At 45.0% G+C, this 19,803-nt stretch overlaps 1 protein-coding gene across 1 annotated transcript in view; it reads right to left on the bottom strand.

The window, feature by feature from the left end:
* The window catches only part of COL23A1 (collagen type XXIII alpha 1 chain), a 321,989-nt gene extending 303,270 nt beyond the window's left edge, over positions 1-18,719 (bottom strand). The window contains exon 1 of the mRNA XM_029216844.1: positions 18,656-18,719. Coding sequence (XP_029072677.1) covers positions 18,656-18,719 — 64 coding nt within the window. The remainder of the gene's footprint in view (positions 1-18,655) is intronic.
* Positions 18,720-19,803: the final 1,084 nt, after the last annotated feature.

The following is a 19,803-nucleotide window of genomic DNA, read 5'->3' on the forward strand; positions in this document are numbered from 1 at the left end:
GATTCACTGCCTTTCTAGCACCTCCTGCAGAAGCCCCTGCACTTGCCCACTTGTGACCATGGCTTCAGATGGGCTGACCAGGAGAAAGGACAGAAAGGACAGGAGCAGAAGGAGCAGGACACATACTGAGAGACTTTTATGCTGGAAAGAGTGAAAATGATTGGTGTGGAGGGAAATGTGGAAAAAGTCCAGAAAGGCAGGGGAGCAAAAAAAGACCAGAGCTCAGGGGATAGAGGGGGAAGAGAGGAAGGAGCGGGCTGGGAGCCACAGCAACCACCTTGAGTCACATCCTGGTGTTTATTTGAAGATCAGAATGGTCCATGGGCCCCTGGAGCCCATTCAGGTTGGACTGACAGGGAACAGTACCCTCATATTGTGAAGTTAAAAAGAACTACAGGAGGAGGAGTCAAGATGGTGGTGTGGCAAGATGCAGAGATAGCGTCTCCCCACAACTAGGGAGCTGCTGGCCACTAGTGGGGGACTCTGACACCCAAGGAGACGGGAGGAACCCCAGAGTGAACCGGTAGGATGTAGGGGGAATGAGGGGGGAGGAGAAGTGGAGGCCAGACAAGATCGGAGCCCCTGAGGCCAGGGAGATCAGGAGAGGCATGTGGGAGGGACCCTCCAGGAAGAGTGGGGAGAGGAACAGAGGGTGACTGCCTGGCCCACTTGGGCCAGGGAGCCTGCTGAACTCCCAAGTCGCTTTCCCTCCCTCCAAAGCCCCATCCAGGCTCCATGGGTCCTGGGGGCATAGGAGGGAGGCCAGGGAGACCAGGAGAGGCAAGTGGGAGGGGCCTTCCTAGACCCCAGACCGGAGGAGCAAGAGAGGAGAGGAGGGCAGTTTGCCCCACCTACTCGAGCCCAAGAAGCCTTCTGGGCTCCCAGGTGTGGTTCCCTGCCCTCTGAGACCAGGGTGGGGGGCATGCCTGGGCCCCTTCTTTTCCTTGAGCCTAAGCCCCACCCCTCACAGACCCCAGGGCCTTTTCTAGCCCTGTGGGTCCTGAGCACTGGCCCCACCCACTGCCCAAACCTCACCCTTGTTTAGGCCCTGTTCTCCACAGCCAAGGCCTCCCCCTCCCCCCCTTTTTTTTTCTTTTCCCTCCTCCTCTTTTTTACTGTTGTGGCACTGATGTACCTTCTGGTTGTTGATTCATCTATAGTTTTACTTTTATATTCTTTCTAACATATCTGTTAGTTTCCTAGTCTAATTTTATTTTTTACTTTGTTATTTTTCTCTCTCTCTTTTTTTTTTTTTTTGCCACCCCACATGGGAGCTCCGAGTCTGAACCACTGGACTAACAGAGAACCTCAGACCCCAGGGAATATTCATCAGAGTGAGGTTTCACAGAGTTCCTCATCTCAGCACCAAGACCCAGCTCTACCCAATAGCCTACAAACTCCAGTGTTGGAAGCCTCAGGCCAAACAACCAGTAAGACAGGAACACAATCCCACTCATTAAAAAAAAGAGAGAGAGAAAGAGAGAGAGAGACAGCAAAAAAATATGTCACAGATGAAGGAGCAAGGTAAAAACCCACAAGACCAAATACACGAAGAGGAAAGAGGCAATCTACCTGAAAAAGAATTCAGAGTAATGATAGTAAAGATGATCCAGAATCTCGGAAATAGAATGGAAGCACGGGTTGAGAATATACAAGAAATGTTTAACAAAGATCTAGAAGAACTAAAGAAAAAACAAACAGAGATGAACAACACAATAACTGAAATGAAAAAGACACTAGAAAGAATCAATAACAGAATAACGGAGGCAGAAGAATGAATAAGTGAGCTGGAAGACAAAATGGTGGAAATAACTGCTGAGGAGCAGAATAAAGAAAAAAGAATGAAGAGAATTGAAGACAATCTCAGAGACCTCTGGGACAACACTAAACACACCAACATTGGAATTATAGGGGTCCCAGAAGAAGAAGAGAAAAAGAAAGGGTCTGAGAAAATATCTGAAGAGATTATAGTGGAAAACTTCCCTAACATGGGAAAGGAAATAGTCACCCAAATCCAGGAAGCACAGAGAGTCCGATAAAGGATAAACCCTAGAAAAACACAACAAGACACATATTAATCAAACTAACAAAAATTAAGTTCAAAGAAAAAATATTAAAAGCAGCAAGGGAAAAACAAAAAATAACATACGAAGGAATCCCCATAAGGTTCTCAGCTGATTTTTCAGTGGAAACTCTGTAGGCCAGAAGGGAGTGTCAGGATATGTGATGGATAAGTGTCAGGATAAGTGATGAAAGAGAAAAACCTATAACCAACATTACTCTATCCAGCAAGGATCTCATTCACGTTCGATGGAGAAGTCAAAAGCTTTTCAAACAAAAGCTAAGAGAATTCAGCAACACCAAACCACCTTTACAACAAATGCTAAAGAAACTTCTCTAAGCGGGAGACACAAGACAAGAAAAAGACCCACAAAAGCAAACCCAAAACAATTAAGATAGTGGTAATAGGAACATACATATCGGTAATAACCTTGAATGTAAATGGATTAAATGCCCCAACCAAAAGACACAGACTGGCTGAAAGGATACAAAAACAAGACCTATATATATGCGGTCTACAAGAGACCCACTGCAGACCTAGGGACACCTAGAGACTGAAAGTGAAGGGATGGAAAAAGATATTCCGTGCAAATGGAAATCAAAAGACAGCTGGAGTAGCAATATTCATATCAGATAAAATAGACTTTAAAAGAAAGAATGTTACAAGAGACAAGGAAGGACACTACATAATGATCAAAGGATCAATCCAAGAAGAAGAAAATGGACAACCACGAAGAAATGGACAAATTCTGGAAAGGTACAATTTTCCAAGACTGAACTGGAAGAATTAGAAAATATAAACAGACCTATCACAAGTAATGAAATTGAAACCTTAATTAAAAATCTTCCAACAAACAAAAGCTCAGGACCAGATGGCTTCACAGGCGAATTCTATCAAACATTTAGAGAAGAGCTAACACTGATCCTTCTCAAACTCCTCCAAAAAATTGCAGAGGGAGAAACACTCCCAAATTCATGCTAAAAGGCCACCATCACCCTGATACCAAAACCAGAAAAAAATATCACAAAAAAAGAAAATTATAGATCAATATCACTGATGAACATAGATGCAAAAATCCTGAACAACATGCTAGCAAACAGAATCCAACAGCATATTAAAAAAATCATACACCATGATCAAGTGGGCTTTATCCAAGGGATGCAAGGATTCTTCAATATACACAAATCAATCAATGTGATACACCATATTAACAAATTGAAGAAGAAAAATCATATGATCATCTCAATAGATGCAGAAAAAGCTTTTGAAAAATTTAACACCCATTATGATAAAAACTCTCCTGAAAGTGGGCATACAGGGAACCTACCTCAACATAGTAAAGGGCATATACGACAAACCCACAGCAAACATCATTCTCAATGGTGAAAAACTGAAAGCATTTCCTCTAAGATCAGGAAAAAGAAAAGGTTGCCCACTCTCACTGCTATTATTCAACATAGTTTTGGAAGTTTTAGCCACAGCAATCAGAGAAGAAAAAGAAATAAAAGGAATCCAAATCAGAAAGGAAGAAGTAAAACTGTCACTGTTTGCAGATGACATGATACTATACATAGAGAATCCTAAAGATGCCACCAGAAAACTACTAGAGCTAATCAATGAATTTGGTAAGGTTGCAGAATACAAAATTAATGCACAGAAATCTCTGGCATTCCTATACACCAACAATGAAAAATCAGAAAGAGAAATGAAAGAAACACTCCCATTTACCATTGCAAAAAAAGAATAAAATGCCTAGGAATAAACCTAACTGAGGCAAAAGACTTGTACTCAGAAAACTATAAAACACTGATGAAAGAAATCAAAGATGACATAACAGATGGAGAAATATACCATGTTCTTGGATTGGAAGAATCAACACTGTGAAAAAGACTCTACTAGCCAAAGCAATCTACAAATTCAATGCAATCCCTATCAAACTACCAATGGCATTCTTCACAGAATTAGAACAAAAAACTTACAATTCGTATGGAAACACAAAAGACCCCAAATAGCCAAAGCAATCTTGAGAAAGAAAAACAGAGTTGGAGGAATCATGCTCCCAGACTTCAAATTATACCACAAAGCTACAGTAATCAAGATGGTATGGTACTGGCACAAAAACAGAAATATAGATCAATGGTACAAGATAGAATGCCCAGAGATAAACCCACACACATATGGTCACCTAATTTATGACAAAGGAGGCAAGAATATACAATGGAGAAAAGACAGCCTCTTCAATAAGTGGTGCTGGGAAAACTGGACAGCTACATGTAAAATAATGAAATTAGAACACTACCTAACACCATACAAAAAAATAAACTCCTAATGGATTAAAGACTTAAAGGTAAGACCAGACACTATAAAACTTTTAGAGGAAATATAGGAAAAACACTCTTTGACATAAATCACAGCAAGATCTTTTTTGACCCACCTCCTAGAGTAACGGAAATAAAACCAAAAATAAACAAAAGGGACTTAATTAAACTTAAAAGCTTTTGCACAGCAAAAGAAACCATAAACAAGACAAAAAGACCTCCCTCAGAATGGGAGAAAATATTTGCAAATGAAACAACAGACAAAGGATTAATCTCTAAAATATACAAACAGCTCATGGAGCTCAATTTAAAAAAAACAAACAATCCAGTTAAAAAATGGTTGGAAGACCTAAATAGACATTTCACCAAGGAAGACATACAGATGGCCGAGAGGCACATGAAAAGATGCTCAGCATCACTAATTATTAGAGAAATGCAAATCAAAACTACAATGAGGTATCACCTCACGCCGGTCAGAATGGCCATTATCAAAAAAGCTAGCAACAATAAATGCTGGAAAGGGTGTGGTGAAAAGGGAACCCTCCTACACTGTTGTTGGGAATGTAAATTGCTACAACCACTATGGAGAACAGTATGGAGGTTCCTTAAAAAAGTAAAAACAGAATTACCATATGACCCAGCAATCCCACTATTGGGCATATACCCTGAGAAAACCATAATTCAAAGAGACATGCACTACAATGTTCATTGCAGCACTATTTACAATAGCCAGGACATGGAACCAACCTAAATGTCCATCAACAGATGAATGGATAAAGAAGATGTGGTACATATATACAATGGAGTATTACTCAGCCATAAAAAGAAATGAAATTGAGTTATTTGTACTGAGGTGGATGGACCCAGAGTCTGTCATACAGAGTGAAGTAAGTCAGAAGAGAAAAACAAATACCATATGCTAATGCATATATATGGAATCTAAAAAAAAAAAGGTATGGATCAACCTAGTTGCAGGGCAGGAATAAAGAGGTGGACATAGAGAATGGACTTGAAGACATGGGGTGGGAGGGCGAAGCTGGGGTGAAGTGAGAGTAGCATCAACATATATACACTACCGAATGTAAAATAGTTGGCTGGTGGGAAGCAGCAGCATAGCACAGGGAGATCGGCTCGGTGCTTTGTGATGACCCAGAGGGGTGGGATAGGGAGGATGGGAGGGAGGCTCAAGAGGGAGGGGATATGGGGACGTGTGTATGCATATGGCTGATTCAGTTTGTTGTGCAACAGACACTAACACGGTATTGTGAAGCAATTATACTCCAATAAAGATGTATTAAAAACAGAACAAAAGAAAACAAAAAACTACAGAATACCTCACATTATTTTATTTCTATAAGTATTTAAATGTATGTATTTGTTGAAGCACAGAAAAAGGTCTGCAGAATGCAAACTAAACTGGTCAAATAATTACATCTAGGGCTCAGGATTGGATAGGGTAGTGAGGTGGGGGGTACAAGAGAGACTTTTTTTTGAGGAGGGGGATGGTAGGATAATTTTAAGAAGCATAGTTTGCTTGTATAATAATAATTTTTTAAAAATAAAAGAAGGACTGCCTGCTAAGAAGCCTGGAAGGGGGGCCCTGTGGGAAGGTGGGGACCTTCAGAAAGAAGAAAATGGTGTGTTCTAGGTAGGAAACGAGCTTTTCTCAATAATCCTAAGAGAGGCCCTAGAGACCAACTGAGTCGGCCCTCAGAGGATTCTGGCTAGAGGATCTGGAACCTTCCCACAGCCAGCCCTGGGGGCTCAGAGTCCCTGCCCCCATGGGGGCAGGACAGGTACACCGGGGTTCACGCATTGCTCCCCCACTTCTCCCCACTCCCTCACCCACCCCAATCTAACCTGCATTCCCTACCCTCTCCCGCCTGAGTTCATCACCCTCCCCGCCCCGTGCCCCGACCCCTTCCTCCTCTTTTCTACACCCACTTCCAGCAGTGAAGGGCCAGTGTCCAGGGTAACAGAAATCGATGCTCACAGACCCTCCACAACCCAGCCCCTGATGGAGCTCCTGGATCCCGAGGGGGAGGGGCAAGAGGAGAGGGAGCACCCTCAGGGAGCAAACAGGCATGGGGCAGCCTGAGGCACTGCCCTGACCTCCTAGAAATTAAGCCCAAGTCCTGCCTTGAGCGGGGGTATCACTCCTGGGCAGCTGCTCCTGGCCTTCCTCAGAGGCAGCGCCCTGTCCTCTCCGAGCTCCCCTCCCCGCCACACACACAGAAAGCGCTAAGACCACTCCCCCTCCCTGCAGGGTACTGTGAGGCCCACAGTCACAGCTAATAAATATGCTGCTCCTGGGCACAGCTGACCCTTCAGCAAGTACTTGGGCCAACACGGTCTGCCTCTATCCCCACCTGTGTGACAGTCAGTGCCAAGGATGGGGGTGACACCCAGGGGTAAAGTCACTGTCCAGTCCTTCTGTGGGTGGCACAGCCGATTCTCTGCTCTGCCTCCAGGTCACCTACTGCCGCCACCCATCCAGGGGCACATATAGTCTCATCTCTGCATTTTACTTTTTTTCTTTTAATTTATTTATTTTTGGCTGCGCTGGGACTTCATTGCTGCGTGCAGGCCCCCTCCAGTTGCAGTGAGTGGGGGCCACTCCTCACCACGATGCGAGGTGGCAGTGGTGGTGGCGGTGGCAGTCCCCACCCCACCCCCACAGCATGGGCTACAGGTGCACGGGCCTCAGCAGTTGCAGTACGCGGGCCCAGCAGCTGTGGCTTATGGGCTCCAGAGCGCAGGCTCAGTAGCCCTGATGCAGGGGCCCAGCCTCCACAGCTCGCGGGATCCTCCCCTACCAGGGCACGAACCTGCATCCCCCTGCACAGGCTGGCGGACTCCCAACCACTGCGCCACCAGGGAAGCCCCACTGGACCCATTGTGACATCAACTTGGGTCAAAACTCCATTTTCCCCTGACTCCATGAGCTCACATTCTGAGCACAGTCATACTTAGCATCCCCAGGGATTAGGGTTAGCACAGAGCCAGTGTCCAATAATACTCTAAATGGCTGCCCTTTCCCCACTGCACAGCTACTCTTGTAGATGTTTGCATGTTCTCTTGGGAATCATCTCTGCATTTTAAAAGTACATTCTTCACAATGCACCAGGAAGGCGTGTGCGCTTCTAATGGGGGAGCTGGCCCATCCTCCACACCATCCTTTGCTTTCTGGACTTTTCCTTAGACCCCCCCCCCTTCCCCTCGGAGCCTCAGCCTCCGGTGCTTTGAATTTCTTCCTGTGCTAGCTTGTGAGTGGGCCACACAGGCTACTTCTAAAGAAATGACCAGACAACAGGCCACCTCAAGCCTAACAGTGTCATGAAAATCATGACCTCGTAGGGAAGGCAGCTTGGCCGCATTCATCCTATTTCTAAAGCCAGGACTAAACAAAAATGTAAAATAACATTGGATCAGGGCAGAAGAAGTCTTTGGTGGATCAGGAAGGAAACCCCAGGGCCACCCAAGAGAAAAGGGCTTTACCATGCTGCCTGCTGACAATCTACAAGGCAGCAGAGGGAATCCCAAGTTCAAGGGCTCCCAGAGGAGCCAGGAGTTGCTCTTTCTCCATCTTTGAACAGAAGGTTCGCTGGGGGATCCTGGCACTAAAGGAACCAAGAGACTAAGCAGAAATGACATTCTTTTCTGCAGAGGAGGCAACAAAAGGAAAGGGCTGGGCTTGCTTACTAAGTACCCTCCCCCCACCCCCATAATAATGATCTGTGTCTGACTCTCACCTCCTGAGGACCACAGACCACTTTCCTTAGGGATAAATGAACAGACATTACGAGATGCCTAGGGTGTGCCAAGCACTTCCACATACACTTGTCTCAGAATATCCTCAAAACAAACCCCCGAGGTACATAATGTTTTCCCATTTTACACACAAGGAGATGGAGAGTTTAAAGAATCAGGTCACTTGCCCAAGCTCACAGAGCCGGTGGGCGGCCACAGTTGGCATTCACTGCCAAGTCCACCTGTATTAAACCCAGACTCCCCTCCCCTACACTGTGCAGCATCCTGGCACCTGTGCGGGAGGTGCTCTTCCCTCTCAGCCCTGCCCTGGAGGCCACGGGCAGAGGAATGGGCACAGGGGTCAGACCTGCCCAGTAGGGCTCTCTCTGCTGAGACCCTGAACCTCAGGCAGAATGACACACCAAAAAACAGTTGGTGCAGACACATCCAAGAGACCTCTAACTCCCCGGGGGACTGCCCCTCCGTTCCTGCTGCCTAGATTCCCGGAACTGCCCCGCATCCTGTCCTTTCCCAGCCTCCTTCCTCAGCATGCATTTCGTTTCTGTGAACTCCCTATTCATCTCCTTTGCCCATTCTTCCACTAAAATATTTGACTTTTCCTTATTCTTTTGCAAAAGCACTTTATATCTCATGAATATTAACCATGTGCTTGTTATATACGCTAAGTTTTCAGTTTGCCATTTATCTTTAAACTTTAAGGTGGAATTTTCTTTCTAGACAGAAAGTTTAAGCTTTTAAGCTTAAATCATTTAAGAAAACATTTATTCTACAGAAGAGTTTTTCAACATTGGCACCACTGACAGTTGGGTGGGATAATTCTTTATGTTGGGGGCTCTCCAGTACATTGTAGAATGTTTAGCAGCATCCCTGGCCTCTACCCACTAGATGCCAGTAGCACCCCACCCCTCAAGTTGAGACAAATCAAAAATGTCTCCAAACATTGCCAAAGTCCCCACAAGGCAAAATCATCCCTGGTTGAGAACTGCTGCTTTATGGTTTCTGGCTTCAGTACCAAGCTTATAAAGTCTATTTCTACCTATAATTTTAAAAAGTGACCTGTTGTATTTTTGTCTTGCCTTCCATGGTTTTATTTTTCACATTTAAATCTTCAATCCATGTGGAATATACTTTGGCATAAGAAGAGAGCTAAGAAACAAAATATTATGACTGCATTGAACTTACCCCTGGGAAGAGGCGGTCCCACCATGTGAGTAGCTCTTGATATGTGAGACATTTAATAATCCCAATGTACAAAGTTACACGACACCTCACGGAGTGAAGAGTTGCACCTGTCATCCAACGGCTGGCATAGAGTTGGCCAAGATGGGATCTTCCCACAGCTTCGGGGAGTCTCTACTGGGTCTAAACCAGATGTGCTCAATAAATTTTGGGTGAGTGGGAATGTGCTTGCTAGTTGCTATTTTACCCTTTGCATAATCAACAACACCTTCTGAAACCAACAACACACCACTCTATTCTGGAGCCATCTGGAAAATTCTCAGTGATCTTCTGTTTTAGTAGAAAAAACAACAGAGTGAAAGGCTAACTTTGTATTTCATTGCCCTTGGTTTGAACTTTTGTGTACTTTCTAATAAATTTTTTTAATATTAATTATCATTTTTAAAATTCCATTAGATTTCTACAGAATTTAATGAATTTAATGAATATAGTGGGCTCCCTCTAGTGGTCACAAGAAAATCTCCAATTCCCAAAGGTCAATACATAACCTCTTGTAAGAGTCTGCAATTTACATTCAGACTTCAATGCAAATTTTTGTGAATTTCCCCTTGCCAAAAAGTTACATTAAGATTGGGAAAAAAGTTTATATATCAGTGCTAATAACTTCCTAATATGCAAATGGACATAGGATAGCTAGAAAACACGAAAACTTATCTGAAAGCAACTAATTTTGTTCTTCATGTTTTTTTTCCTTACAGTTCACTGAGAATGGCATGGTATAAGTGGTTTAATTTGTGTATCTAAGCATGTTAATGTCTTCTTAATAAATATTCTGTATTTAAACAAACAAACAAAATTAACAAAACGTCTTGAGCGCCCTCAAGACGTTTATTTACAGGACACAGTACATTTTACAATTAATAGGTTCAGAGTGGCTAGATGATGCCTTAAGAGAAGACTTCTAATTATTTTCTTCCATTCATCAGTGGGTCTACAAATTGGTTCATAAGGCCACTGTCCAAAACTATGCTTATCATCTTCCCTTCTAAATCCCTCTTTGGGGATTTCCTGTTTCTGTTCAGGATATCACCTTCCCCCGGGCTTCCAGCTTTGGGCACCTCTGTCCCCTCCCGTGCCCATCCATCCTGTTTGTGAGTTTTGTCCACCACATGGCCCAGTGCCTCTCACAGCTGTTCCCTGCCATCAATTCTCATGGCCCTCATTCAAGTTCTCATGACCTCTCCTCCAGGGCAGTCATTCAGCAAATATTTACCACCCCTTCTCCACATGCCCAGCACTGTTCTAGGTTCAGGGGACGCATTGGGGAACAAGACAAGATTGCCCGCATCCGGAGCACCCTCTCAGTGGGCTTCTCTGCTGAAGCAAACTTGTGATCCAGTCCATCCTCCGTGCTGTTTCTAGAGTCCTCCTCTTAAAGCTGAACTCTACTCACATACCTTTCAACTGTGTCCCATGGAATGAAGCTCACATCCCTCCATAATCAAGACCCATCCTCACCTCTCATTATCACCTTCCAACCAAACAGAGCTCCCTGACACTCCCAGAGCTCCCCTCTGCCTCTGCTCAGTATGCCAGGTCTTGTGGAATGTGTCCCCCATCCCAGCTGGCTAAGATGTCAACCAGTCTTCAAAACCCTGCCCAACTGTCATCTTCCCCCACCCAGGCCTCCTTGATCTGAGGTGATCTCTCCCTCCTTTCAATTTCTGTGGGACATTTTTCTTAGAATTCTTCCCATTCTCAATATATTATGGTTCCTGTATGTGTGCCATCATCCTCTAACAACTGGGTCCACAATTCCTCTAACAATCTTAGTCAATATCACCCACAGGACAAGCACAAAATAGGGTAGAGAGAGGTGAATGTATGAACGAATGAATGAATTCTCCAGAGAATTCTGGCCAAAAAAAAAAAAAAAAAAAGAAACAGACACACAAATTATCTTCTTCAACTTTGTACAGTCTGACATAATGGGATAAACTGCCATTAAACTACTTAGTTTTACCACGAACGCAAGTCAACTAGGATTTAACACATTAAAAAAAGTATCATTTAAAAAAATTCTACAAATAAGAAATAACTCGAAGTAGGATAACCATTTTTTGCTTCACTGTAGTAAGAAAGCATCCCCCCACCCCCTCCCCGCTGCCTTAAGCAAATTCCTAAACCTACAAATACAGTAAACAGGCTGAATAGAGTAACTGACCATTTCTGTTCCACTCTGCAACATTTGCCATAAACTGTCAATGAAATGTATCAGGTTCTGTATCATTTCTGCATTGTACTTCATGTCCTCCTACGCAGAGCTTCACTCCTCTGCTCAAACTTCCAAACATTTTCACAGAGCAGCGAATTTCTAACTCTGTTAAATCTGTTTATTAATTTCTGGAAAGTCACCCTGCAAGCACAGTCCCTATCATTTGGAAACCACACACCATGTCTCTGGGATATTATACAAGAACACAAAAAGGCACAAAAAGGAAATGAAAAGTATTACTGTTTTTCTGAAAAGTTCCTAATACTCTCCAGGGCAGGTTGAGCCCAGTTAGAAACCAGGGCAAACTGTGCAAAGGGGCAGAGCCCCAGGTTTTGCATGATGAGGCCTTCCGGATGCCGTTAGTGGCTGACAAGAGTTCACAGGCCACACGTTTTCTTTTCCTTTCCGGTTCCTTCACTTCTGGGCTCTGTCACCAGCATTTTCTCACCCACATCCCAGAAGAATGTGCCAAGGAAGTCTGTCAGGCCTTTGTTCCTTCCCTCCAGGATATTCCCAGCCAACCGCCAACTCTGAATCGCCTCGTCCCTACCTCTCTGGCAGCCCTGGCAACAATCAGGAAGGTAACAGGCTGCACACAGTGAGTCTGGACTGGCCTGGGGGCAAGGGATCTGGGTTCCTGGTAACCACTAACTCACTTTCAGGAAGCAGTGCCAGGCCCTGCTACAAACTCTCTACAAGCTCATTCAATCCTCGCACGATTCTATGAGGTAGGTAGTATTAGAAACCCCACTTCACAGATGAAAAACTGAGGCACCAGGAGGATAAGTTCGAGGTCATGGAGTTGGTAAGGGACAAAGAATTTGTTTTTTAATTTATTTTATTTATTTTTGGCTGCATTGGGTCTTCATTGCTGCATGTGGGCTTTCTCTAGTTGCAGCGAGCAGGGGCTACTCTTCGTTACGGTGTGCGGGCTTCTCATTGCAGTGGCTTCTCTTGTTGCGGAGCATGGGCTCTAGGCGCACAGGCTTGAGTAGCTGTGGCACACAGGCTCAGTAGTTGTGGCGCATGGGCTTAGTTGCTCCGCGGCATGCGGGATCTTCCCAGGCCAGGGATCGAACCTGTGTCCCATGTATTGGCAAGCGGATTCCCAACCACTGCGCCACCAAGGAAGTCTGGGACAAAGAATTTGAATCAGGCAGTCTGGGTCCAAAATTCAAGTGCTTAATCACTGAGCTGCACTGTCTGTTGGACCAGCTCAACAGAGGGAAAAGACTTATGTGCTTGAAGTGGAGGCAATCAAACTCAGGGTCTGTCCGTAGTCCCCACTTAGGACCACCTGGACATGTCTGGCCAGCTGCCCCCAGAGCTGGACTGAAATGGTCATCTATTATTTATGTCTGCCCAGCTGCATCCCTTTTCTCTTTTTCTGGGAATAGCACCCTACTTTTTCTTGAGGTAACCACCCTTCCCCACTCTCAGCCTACATGATTCTGGTAGTGTCAACCCTCCCCCACAACGGCCTCCCCCCAGGTCTAAGACCAGTCACATGACCCAGACCTGGCCAATCAATGTGTCCCATCCTCCAGGAACAGCAATCAGTACAAGGAGAGGCATCTGCCCCAAGCCAGGCCAATCAGGGTCAATGCTGGGACTTCTTTCTTTAATCACAGTAAAATACAGACAAAATTTAAATACCATTTTAACCATTTAAAAGTGCACAATTTCACGGCATTTAGTACCTTCACAATGTTGTATAACTATCGCCACTATCCATTTTCCAGAACTTTTCCATCTTTCCAAACAGAAACTCTGTACCCAGCAACAATAACTCTCTGTATTAGTCTGCTTGGCCTGCCAAAACTAAGTACCATAGTTTGGGTGGCTTAAACAACAGAAGTCTATTTTCTCACAGTTCTGGAGGTTATAAGTCAGAGATCAAGGTGTCAGCAGGGTTGATTTCTTCTGAGGCCTCTCTCCCTGGCTTCATGTCATCTTCCCTCTGTGTGTGTCTGTGTCTTAATCTCTTCTTATAAGGACACCAGTCATAGTGGATAAGGGCCCACCCTAATGGCCTCACTTTACCTTATTTACCTCTTTAAAGACCCTGTCTCAAATACAGTCACATTCTGAGGTACTAGGTAGGGGTTAAGACTTCCACATCTGAATTTGGAAGGGGATACAATTCAGCCCATAACACTCCCTATTCCCCAATGCTGACACCTTTGAGAAAGGGGAGTGCTCTATCTGCTGGGGTTGCTGAGAAGGTCTGATATACTGCTGGGACTGTTGGTGACCACTTTCCCACCCCAAGGAGACAGTGTCTGAAAATGACTCAGGGAAGAGCTGAGAGGCGGAGAGAGACCCCTGAGCCCAGACATACCTGAAACTGGCTGTACCTCTGACCTCTCTATTCCAGTTGTGTAAGCTCATAAGTTTCCTTTTCGTTTGTTTATTTTATTAATGTAATTAAAAGAGTTAGTTAAAGTAAGGAGCTTTTACACCAGAATGGCCCATATCTCCAGGATGTGCAGGATGTGCCCGCTCGGCAGCTGTTTAAGCGTCAGAGTCAAATGCAAACCTCTCAGGCTCCAGGGTGCTGGCCCCGACCCATCCCTTGGGATGCTCACATGTTCACAGCACAATGGGGACTGGGTCGTGCCCGAGTCTCCCACAGAGCAGACTTCGGGGCCACCCCCTGCAACATTCCAGAATTGCTGCTCTGGTGGTGGCGCCCCAAACAGACTGAGGGCTCCTATCCTTTCAGCCCAGTGACCCAAAGCCCTGCAGCAGTGCCTGGCTCATGACGGGCTTCAGTACAGAGCACAAGGAAGGCAGAGAACCAGGCAAGACAACAGTCCTCCTTCCCTCCAACAGTTCCCTGAAGGACAGTCTGTAAGAACACAGGATGGGAAACAATTCAAACGTCCTTGGGGTGTGGACTGGCCAGGTAACTCACAGGACAGCCCAACAGGATTTTGTCTTTTAACCCAAAACAAGGTAACACCTGCTCTCTGATACATGGAATGATTCAGACCATCTCAGAGGGAAACTGCAGACCGAGAAAGCAACACCGGGACAACAACATATACCATTTGTATAAAACCAGGAGGGGAGCTTCTCACTGAAATGTATCTAAATGACCTCAAAAACCTCAAAAAACTGTCCTACACCATAACCACCAGCCACACGTGACAATTTAAATTAAGATTAAACAAAAATTTTTTTTATTGAAGTATAGTTGATTTACTAAGTTGTGCCAATCTCTGCTGTAGAGCAAAGTGACACAGTTATACACATGCATACACTCATTTTTATATTCTTTTCCATTATGGTTTATCACAGGATATTGAATATAGTTCCCTGTGCTACACATTAGGACCTTGCCGCTTATCCATTCTAAATTAAACAAAAATTTTAAATTCAGTTTGTCAGTTGCACTAGCCATGTTTCAGGGGCTTGGTAGCTCCACATGGCTAGTAGTGGCTGCTCGATTAGCAGAGAGATAGAATATTTCCATCATCACAGAAAGTTCTATTGGAAAGGGCTGCTCAGGAGGACATCAGCAAATGGGTAAAGGGCCCCTGGAAAGAGGAGCAGGAGAACCGGGGGAGAGGAGGGGAGGGGAATTAGTTTTCACATGTAATCTTTTGTAGTACTTGAATCTTTCATCACATATTATTTCCTATTCAAAAATAAACATTTAAAAACTTTAAACACATTTTAAAACAATAAGTACATAAGTAACATAAGAAAAGAAGACGTTGGAATCCCCAGGTACATGGGTAAGCCACATGAATCTACAGCCCTGAGTTCTCCGCTGAAGGAACAGAAGTCTCTTTTGAGGCAGGTGTATGAGGAAGAGCCGCATGAGGGGGCTCCCAGGTGACAGCCCCACACACCTGATTCAGACCTGGTGGTGTAGGAAGTTCCTATGTCCCCCACATTTTGATTATCTCAGCAACCTTATAATTAGGGTGATTAACGGTCCCATTTATTTTAGTTTCCTAAGGCTGCCACAACAAATGACCACAAACTAGGTGACTTAACATGACAGAAACCTATTGTCTCACAATTCTGGAGGCCAGAAGTCCAAAACCAAGGTGTTGGCAGGGCTGGTTCCTTCTGAAAGCTCTTAAGGAGAGTCCCTTCCACGCCCCTGTCCAGCTTCTGTGGCTGCCGGCAATCCCGGGTGTTCTTAGGTTTGTAGATGCATCACTCTGGCCTCTGCCTCCGTCTTCCCATGGCCTTCTCCTCTGGGTGTTTCTGTGTCTCAAATCTCTTACCTCTGACTCTTATAAGGACACTCATCATTGGATTTAGGGCCTACCCTAAACCCTGGATGATCTCATCTCAAGATCCTTAAATTAATTATGTCTGCAAAGACCCTATTTCCACATAAGGCCACATTTACAAATACCAGGGGTTAGGACTGGGACATATCTTTTGGGAGGGGGGACACAATTCAACTCACTATACCGTTTTATAGACAAGGAGTTCAAGGTTCAAGGGCCTCTCACTTGCCTGAGGTCACAGGGCTAGTTCAGAGCACAGCTCTGCCAGTCCTCCCACCACTGACTCCAGCAAGAGAAGAATCTTGACCTTCCAGCCCGAAGCCTGCCCCTCCCATCAGCCTCAGAGCTCCCCGAGCACCCACTTCACAATGGGTAACACACACAGAAGAGCCGCCCCCTTCTCTGGCCTCGCTTATCTGTCTTGCTGCATCCTAGGATCTGACAAAAGATTACACTGTCCTCTGGGCCGTGGGAAGGAACTGGGCTAGGGGGATCTGCGGGTATCTCAGATGAGATGGGGTATCTCAAATGAGGGTGGTCTGCATGTCCAGACTCCAAAAGTCTGCAGGGCAGATCAGAGCCAGGGAGAAAGGGAATGAGGTAAGGCTTCTGGTATTGGAGAAAAAGCCCTCTGTGCTTTTTATGGCAGAGGAGAATGTGCCAGCCTATGGGGTTTTGCACTGATAAAGGGCTCTAGTCTAAAGTGCTCAAGTGAGTTCTCCAGCTCAAGGTGACAGGAGAGAAAGAGCAGATGTGGACATGGGTGTGCACTGGGGCCTGGCAGAGGCTGCGGTGCTACACCCCCTGGGCCACACTGACCATACCTGCCAGGACAGCCTGATCACAGCCACAAGCCCCTCGGACAATGACAGCACAGCACTGACAGCTGGGTACCCCCAGAGTCTCAGTGGAACTGAGGATTCTGACCAGGCTTTTGGCCTCCATGGTCATCCCAGAGGCCTTCTTGACATCTCTCCTGGTGAGTCAAGAGACCTCGAGGGAAGACAAACACAAGACTATCTCCAGGTCCTGGGCTTTGTATTTCCTCCATGACATCAAAAAGCCTACAGAGCCCACTCCAGTATTGGTATCATTTATTAACACAAACAGTAAGTGGCTGACCAAGATTTGGACCTGGTCTGGGTTTATTCAGGAGCTCCATGTCCCCTCACTGCCACCTCCTCCCTCTCCATCTATCATCTGTATTGGTGGTTTTCAAACTTTCAGTCAGCAACCCATAGCAGGGAACCCATTTCACACTGCCATTTACAAATATAAATGGCTGACACAAATACTTCACTCCAATATTTTTTATTCCACTCTCTGCTAGTTCAAAATTTCAGAATGCTGGCTGCAACCCACATAACTGATTTCATGTCTCATAAATGTGTTGTGACTCCCAGGTTTGTTTGTTTGTTTGGCCGCTTGGCTTGGCTTGTGGGATCTTAGTTCCCCAACCAGGGATTGAACCCAGGGCTTTAGCAGTGAGAGTGTACAGTCCTAACCACTGGACTGCCAGGGAATTCCCAGTGACTCCCAGTTTTAAAAACCCTCATCTATATAACTCACATGAATTTACAACCATTCAATACTCAGAAAGAAAGAGCAGGGGAGGAGCAAGAAGAATTGTTTTACACATTTTGCAGATCAGCCAAAAATTCATTGGTGGAACTGATTTTTTTTCCCCCACTGAATTGCAATTTCTGACTTCCTGATCTGCTCATGACATCATTACTTATCATGTCCTTTTCCCTCCTATTAAAACCTCAGAGTTCCTATGAAAGGCTAGCTCAAGCTCGACTGTAAAATCCTCTTCCACTGGGTCCCCAGACACTGAATTTTCACACCATGGGTCCATCTTTGCACAAATCTCAGGGCATCTCCCAATCTGGAGATGTTAACCATCAGTAAACTTGGTTTCTGGACCAGGTGAAGTGGTTTCGGAAATGCCAGACAACTTGGCTAATGGAAGGCATGACAGCAAGGAACAGGGCCCCTGGGTTCAGCTCCCATGTTCTCTCACCTCGTCCGGCATGGTGGGTCATCTGGGAATTGTTACAATTTTCCACTCATTCACTGATATTACATACTGTTCTATGAGAGGATAATTCTAACCCTGAAAACACTGGGGCTGAGACTACACCCCTAAATTCTCAGTCATAATACATGCAAAGCTCCAATGAGGACAACTGGAAGATCGATATGAATCAGGATTTGAGCCACATGGATTAGGAACCAACGAATTCTCAATTCTAGTCACAGCCGTCCTGGTCTACACCATCAAAACCCAAGAAACATGATTATTTGAACAAATCAGACCACGTTTCCTGCTCCTTTCCTCTACCTCCACCAAAGAAATGAAAACCAAGAAAAACTATATTTGCCAGATTATTCCTCTACCCACCACCCCTCATGTTCGAAACAGAGCTAGGGTCACAATGTTAACACTGTTCGGATGGCTCATGTCTGTTTCTCCATCTTTAAAAGGGGATGGCTACTACTTTCCTAGCATCTAAGCCTTTATTGTAAGTCATCTTGAAGAGTTTCTTAGCTCCTCCACCAATACCACCATCCCCATCAAACCAAGTCAGTTAATTTTGCCAGAATCTTTAATGACACACCTACCAGGGAAGATGATGTAGGAAGAAAGGCCCCAGGACAGTCCACAGGGTACCACAGACAGCCTGAAACCCACGGTGATTCTCTTGACCATGGCCTTGGCAGTTTCGGGTAGACAGGAGAGAGAAGACCAGGCCTATGGAAGTCAGGCACCAGCAACAATCGAACATCCACTTACCTGGGGGACAGACACAGTCCGTCGGCGCTTCTCGAACTGTCCGGAGCTTGACTGGTCCCTCCATCTTCTGAATCAGGAAGAAAAGGGGGGAAAAAATAAGGATGAGTTTTGGAGCGGAGAGGGGTAGAAGCGGAAAAACAGCAAAAACCAACATATTTGAAAGATCTACAGTGGTGGTGTTGGTGCTTTCAAGAACAGTTTTTAAAAGGTCATTAAATTCTACAGGCAGTTTTAGAATGGGAGGAGAAACAGAAATAAACATTAAGCAATTACTTGGGAGTCCCTGAATAGAAGATGACAGGTTTCTGCTTTGTTAACAACATTTTCAAATACAAATCCAGGAATGACAAAGGGACCCGGTAGTCCCTGGTGTGAAGATAGGAGGGCAGAGCAGAGGGAGGCCAGGTAGGGCCAATCAAAACTCGCTCTTGAACATCTTTCCCTGCTCCGGAGACCACCCCTATCCAACCCCAGGGAGCCCAAGAGGCCCCTTGGCTGCAGCCCGTCCAAGCCCACTGGCTTCAGACCCAATGGCCCAGGGCTAATCCACCCTGATGACATTTTCCTTTCTTCTTACCAGTGGGGATCCTAGGCCTAGAAAATTTAGTTCAGTACAATTTAACAAGAATCTCTACACATGCCCAGCCCTGTGCTAGATTTGGGTGAAGGGAAAAGAACTACCACAAAAATGTAGTCAAAAGTCACAGCTCTGCTATTATGACAACTCACAGTACAGCCCTGGCATAATCATCACCTTATGTGACACTCGGGTAACCTCTGAGGCCTGAATTATTGTCCCTGCCTCACCGACAGGGGATACAAACTTGGAAAAAATAAGAAATTAATCTCCAATCCCAAATCTAGGTTTAGGGGAGTGAAGCAATTGGCCCATAATCCCCAAACTAGCCAAGACTTGAGTCCTGACAGGAATATACAAAGTATTAACCTTTCTCTAGGAAAAAACAAAACAAAAACAAAAACCAAAAAAATCTTCCTAAAAGCAAAACAAAGCAAATCTCAAATGTGCTAACTTGAGTTAAAAATGCATACTACCACTAAAAGGGTTACTTAAGGTTCAAACCTAAAAATGTAATTTTTCTCAATAAAAAACATAGTAAAAATGCAAATACAAATACCTGGAAAATAGC

Source organism: Monodon monoceros, unplaced genomic scaffold, assembly GCF_005190385.1.
Source record: "Monodon monoceros isolate NGI ecotype Baffin Bay Population unplaced genomic scaffold, NGI_Narwhal_1 Super_Scaffold_12, whole genome shotgun sequence".
In the NCBI taxonomy this organism is placed as follows: domain Eukaryota; kingdom Metazoa; phylum Chordata; class Mammalia; order Artiodactyla; family Monodontidae; genus Monodon; species Monodon monoceros.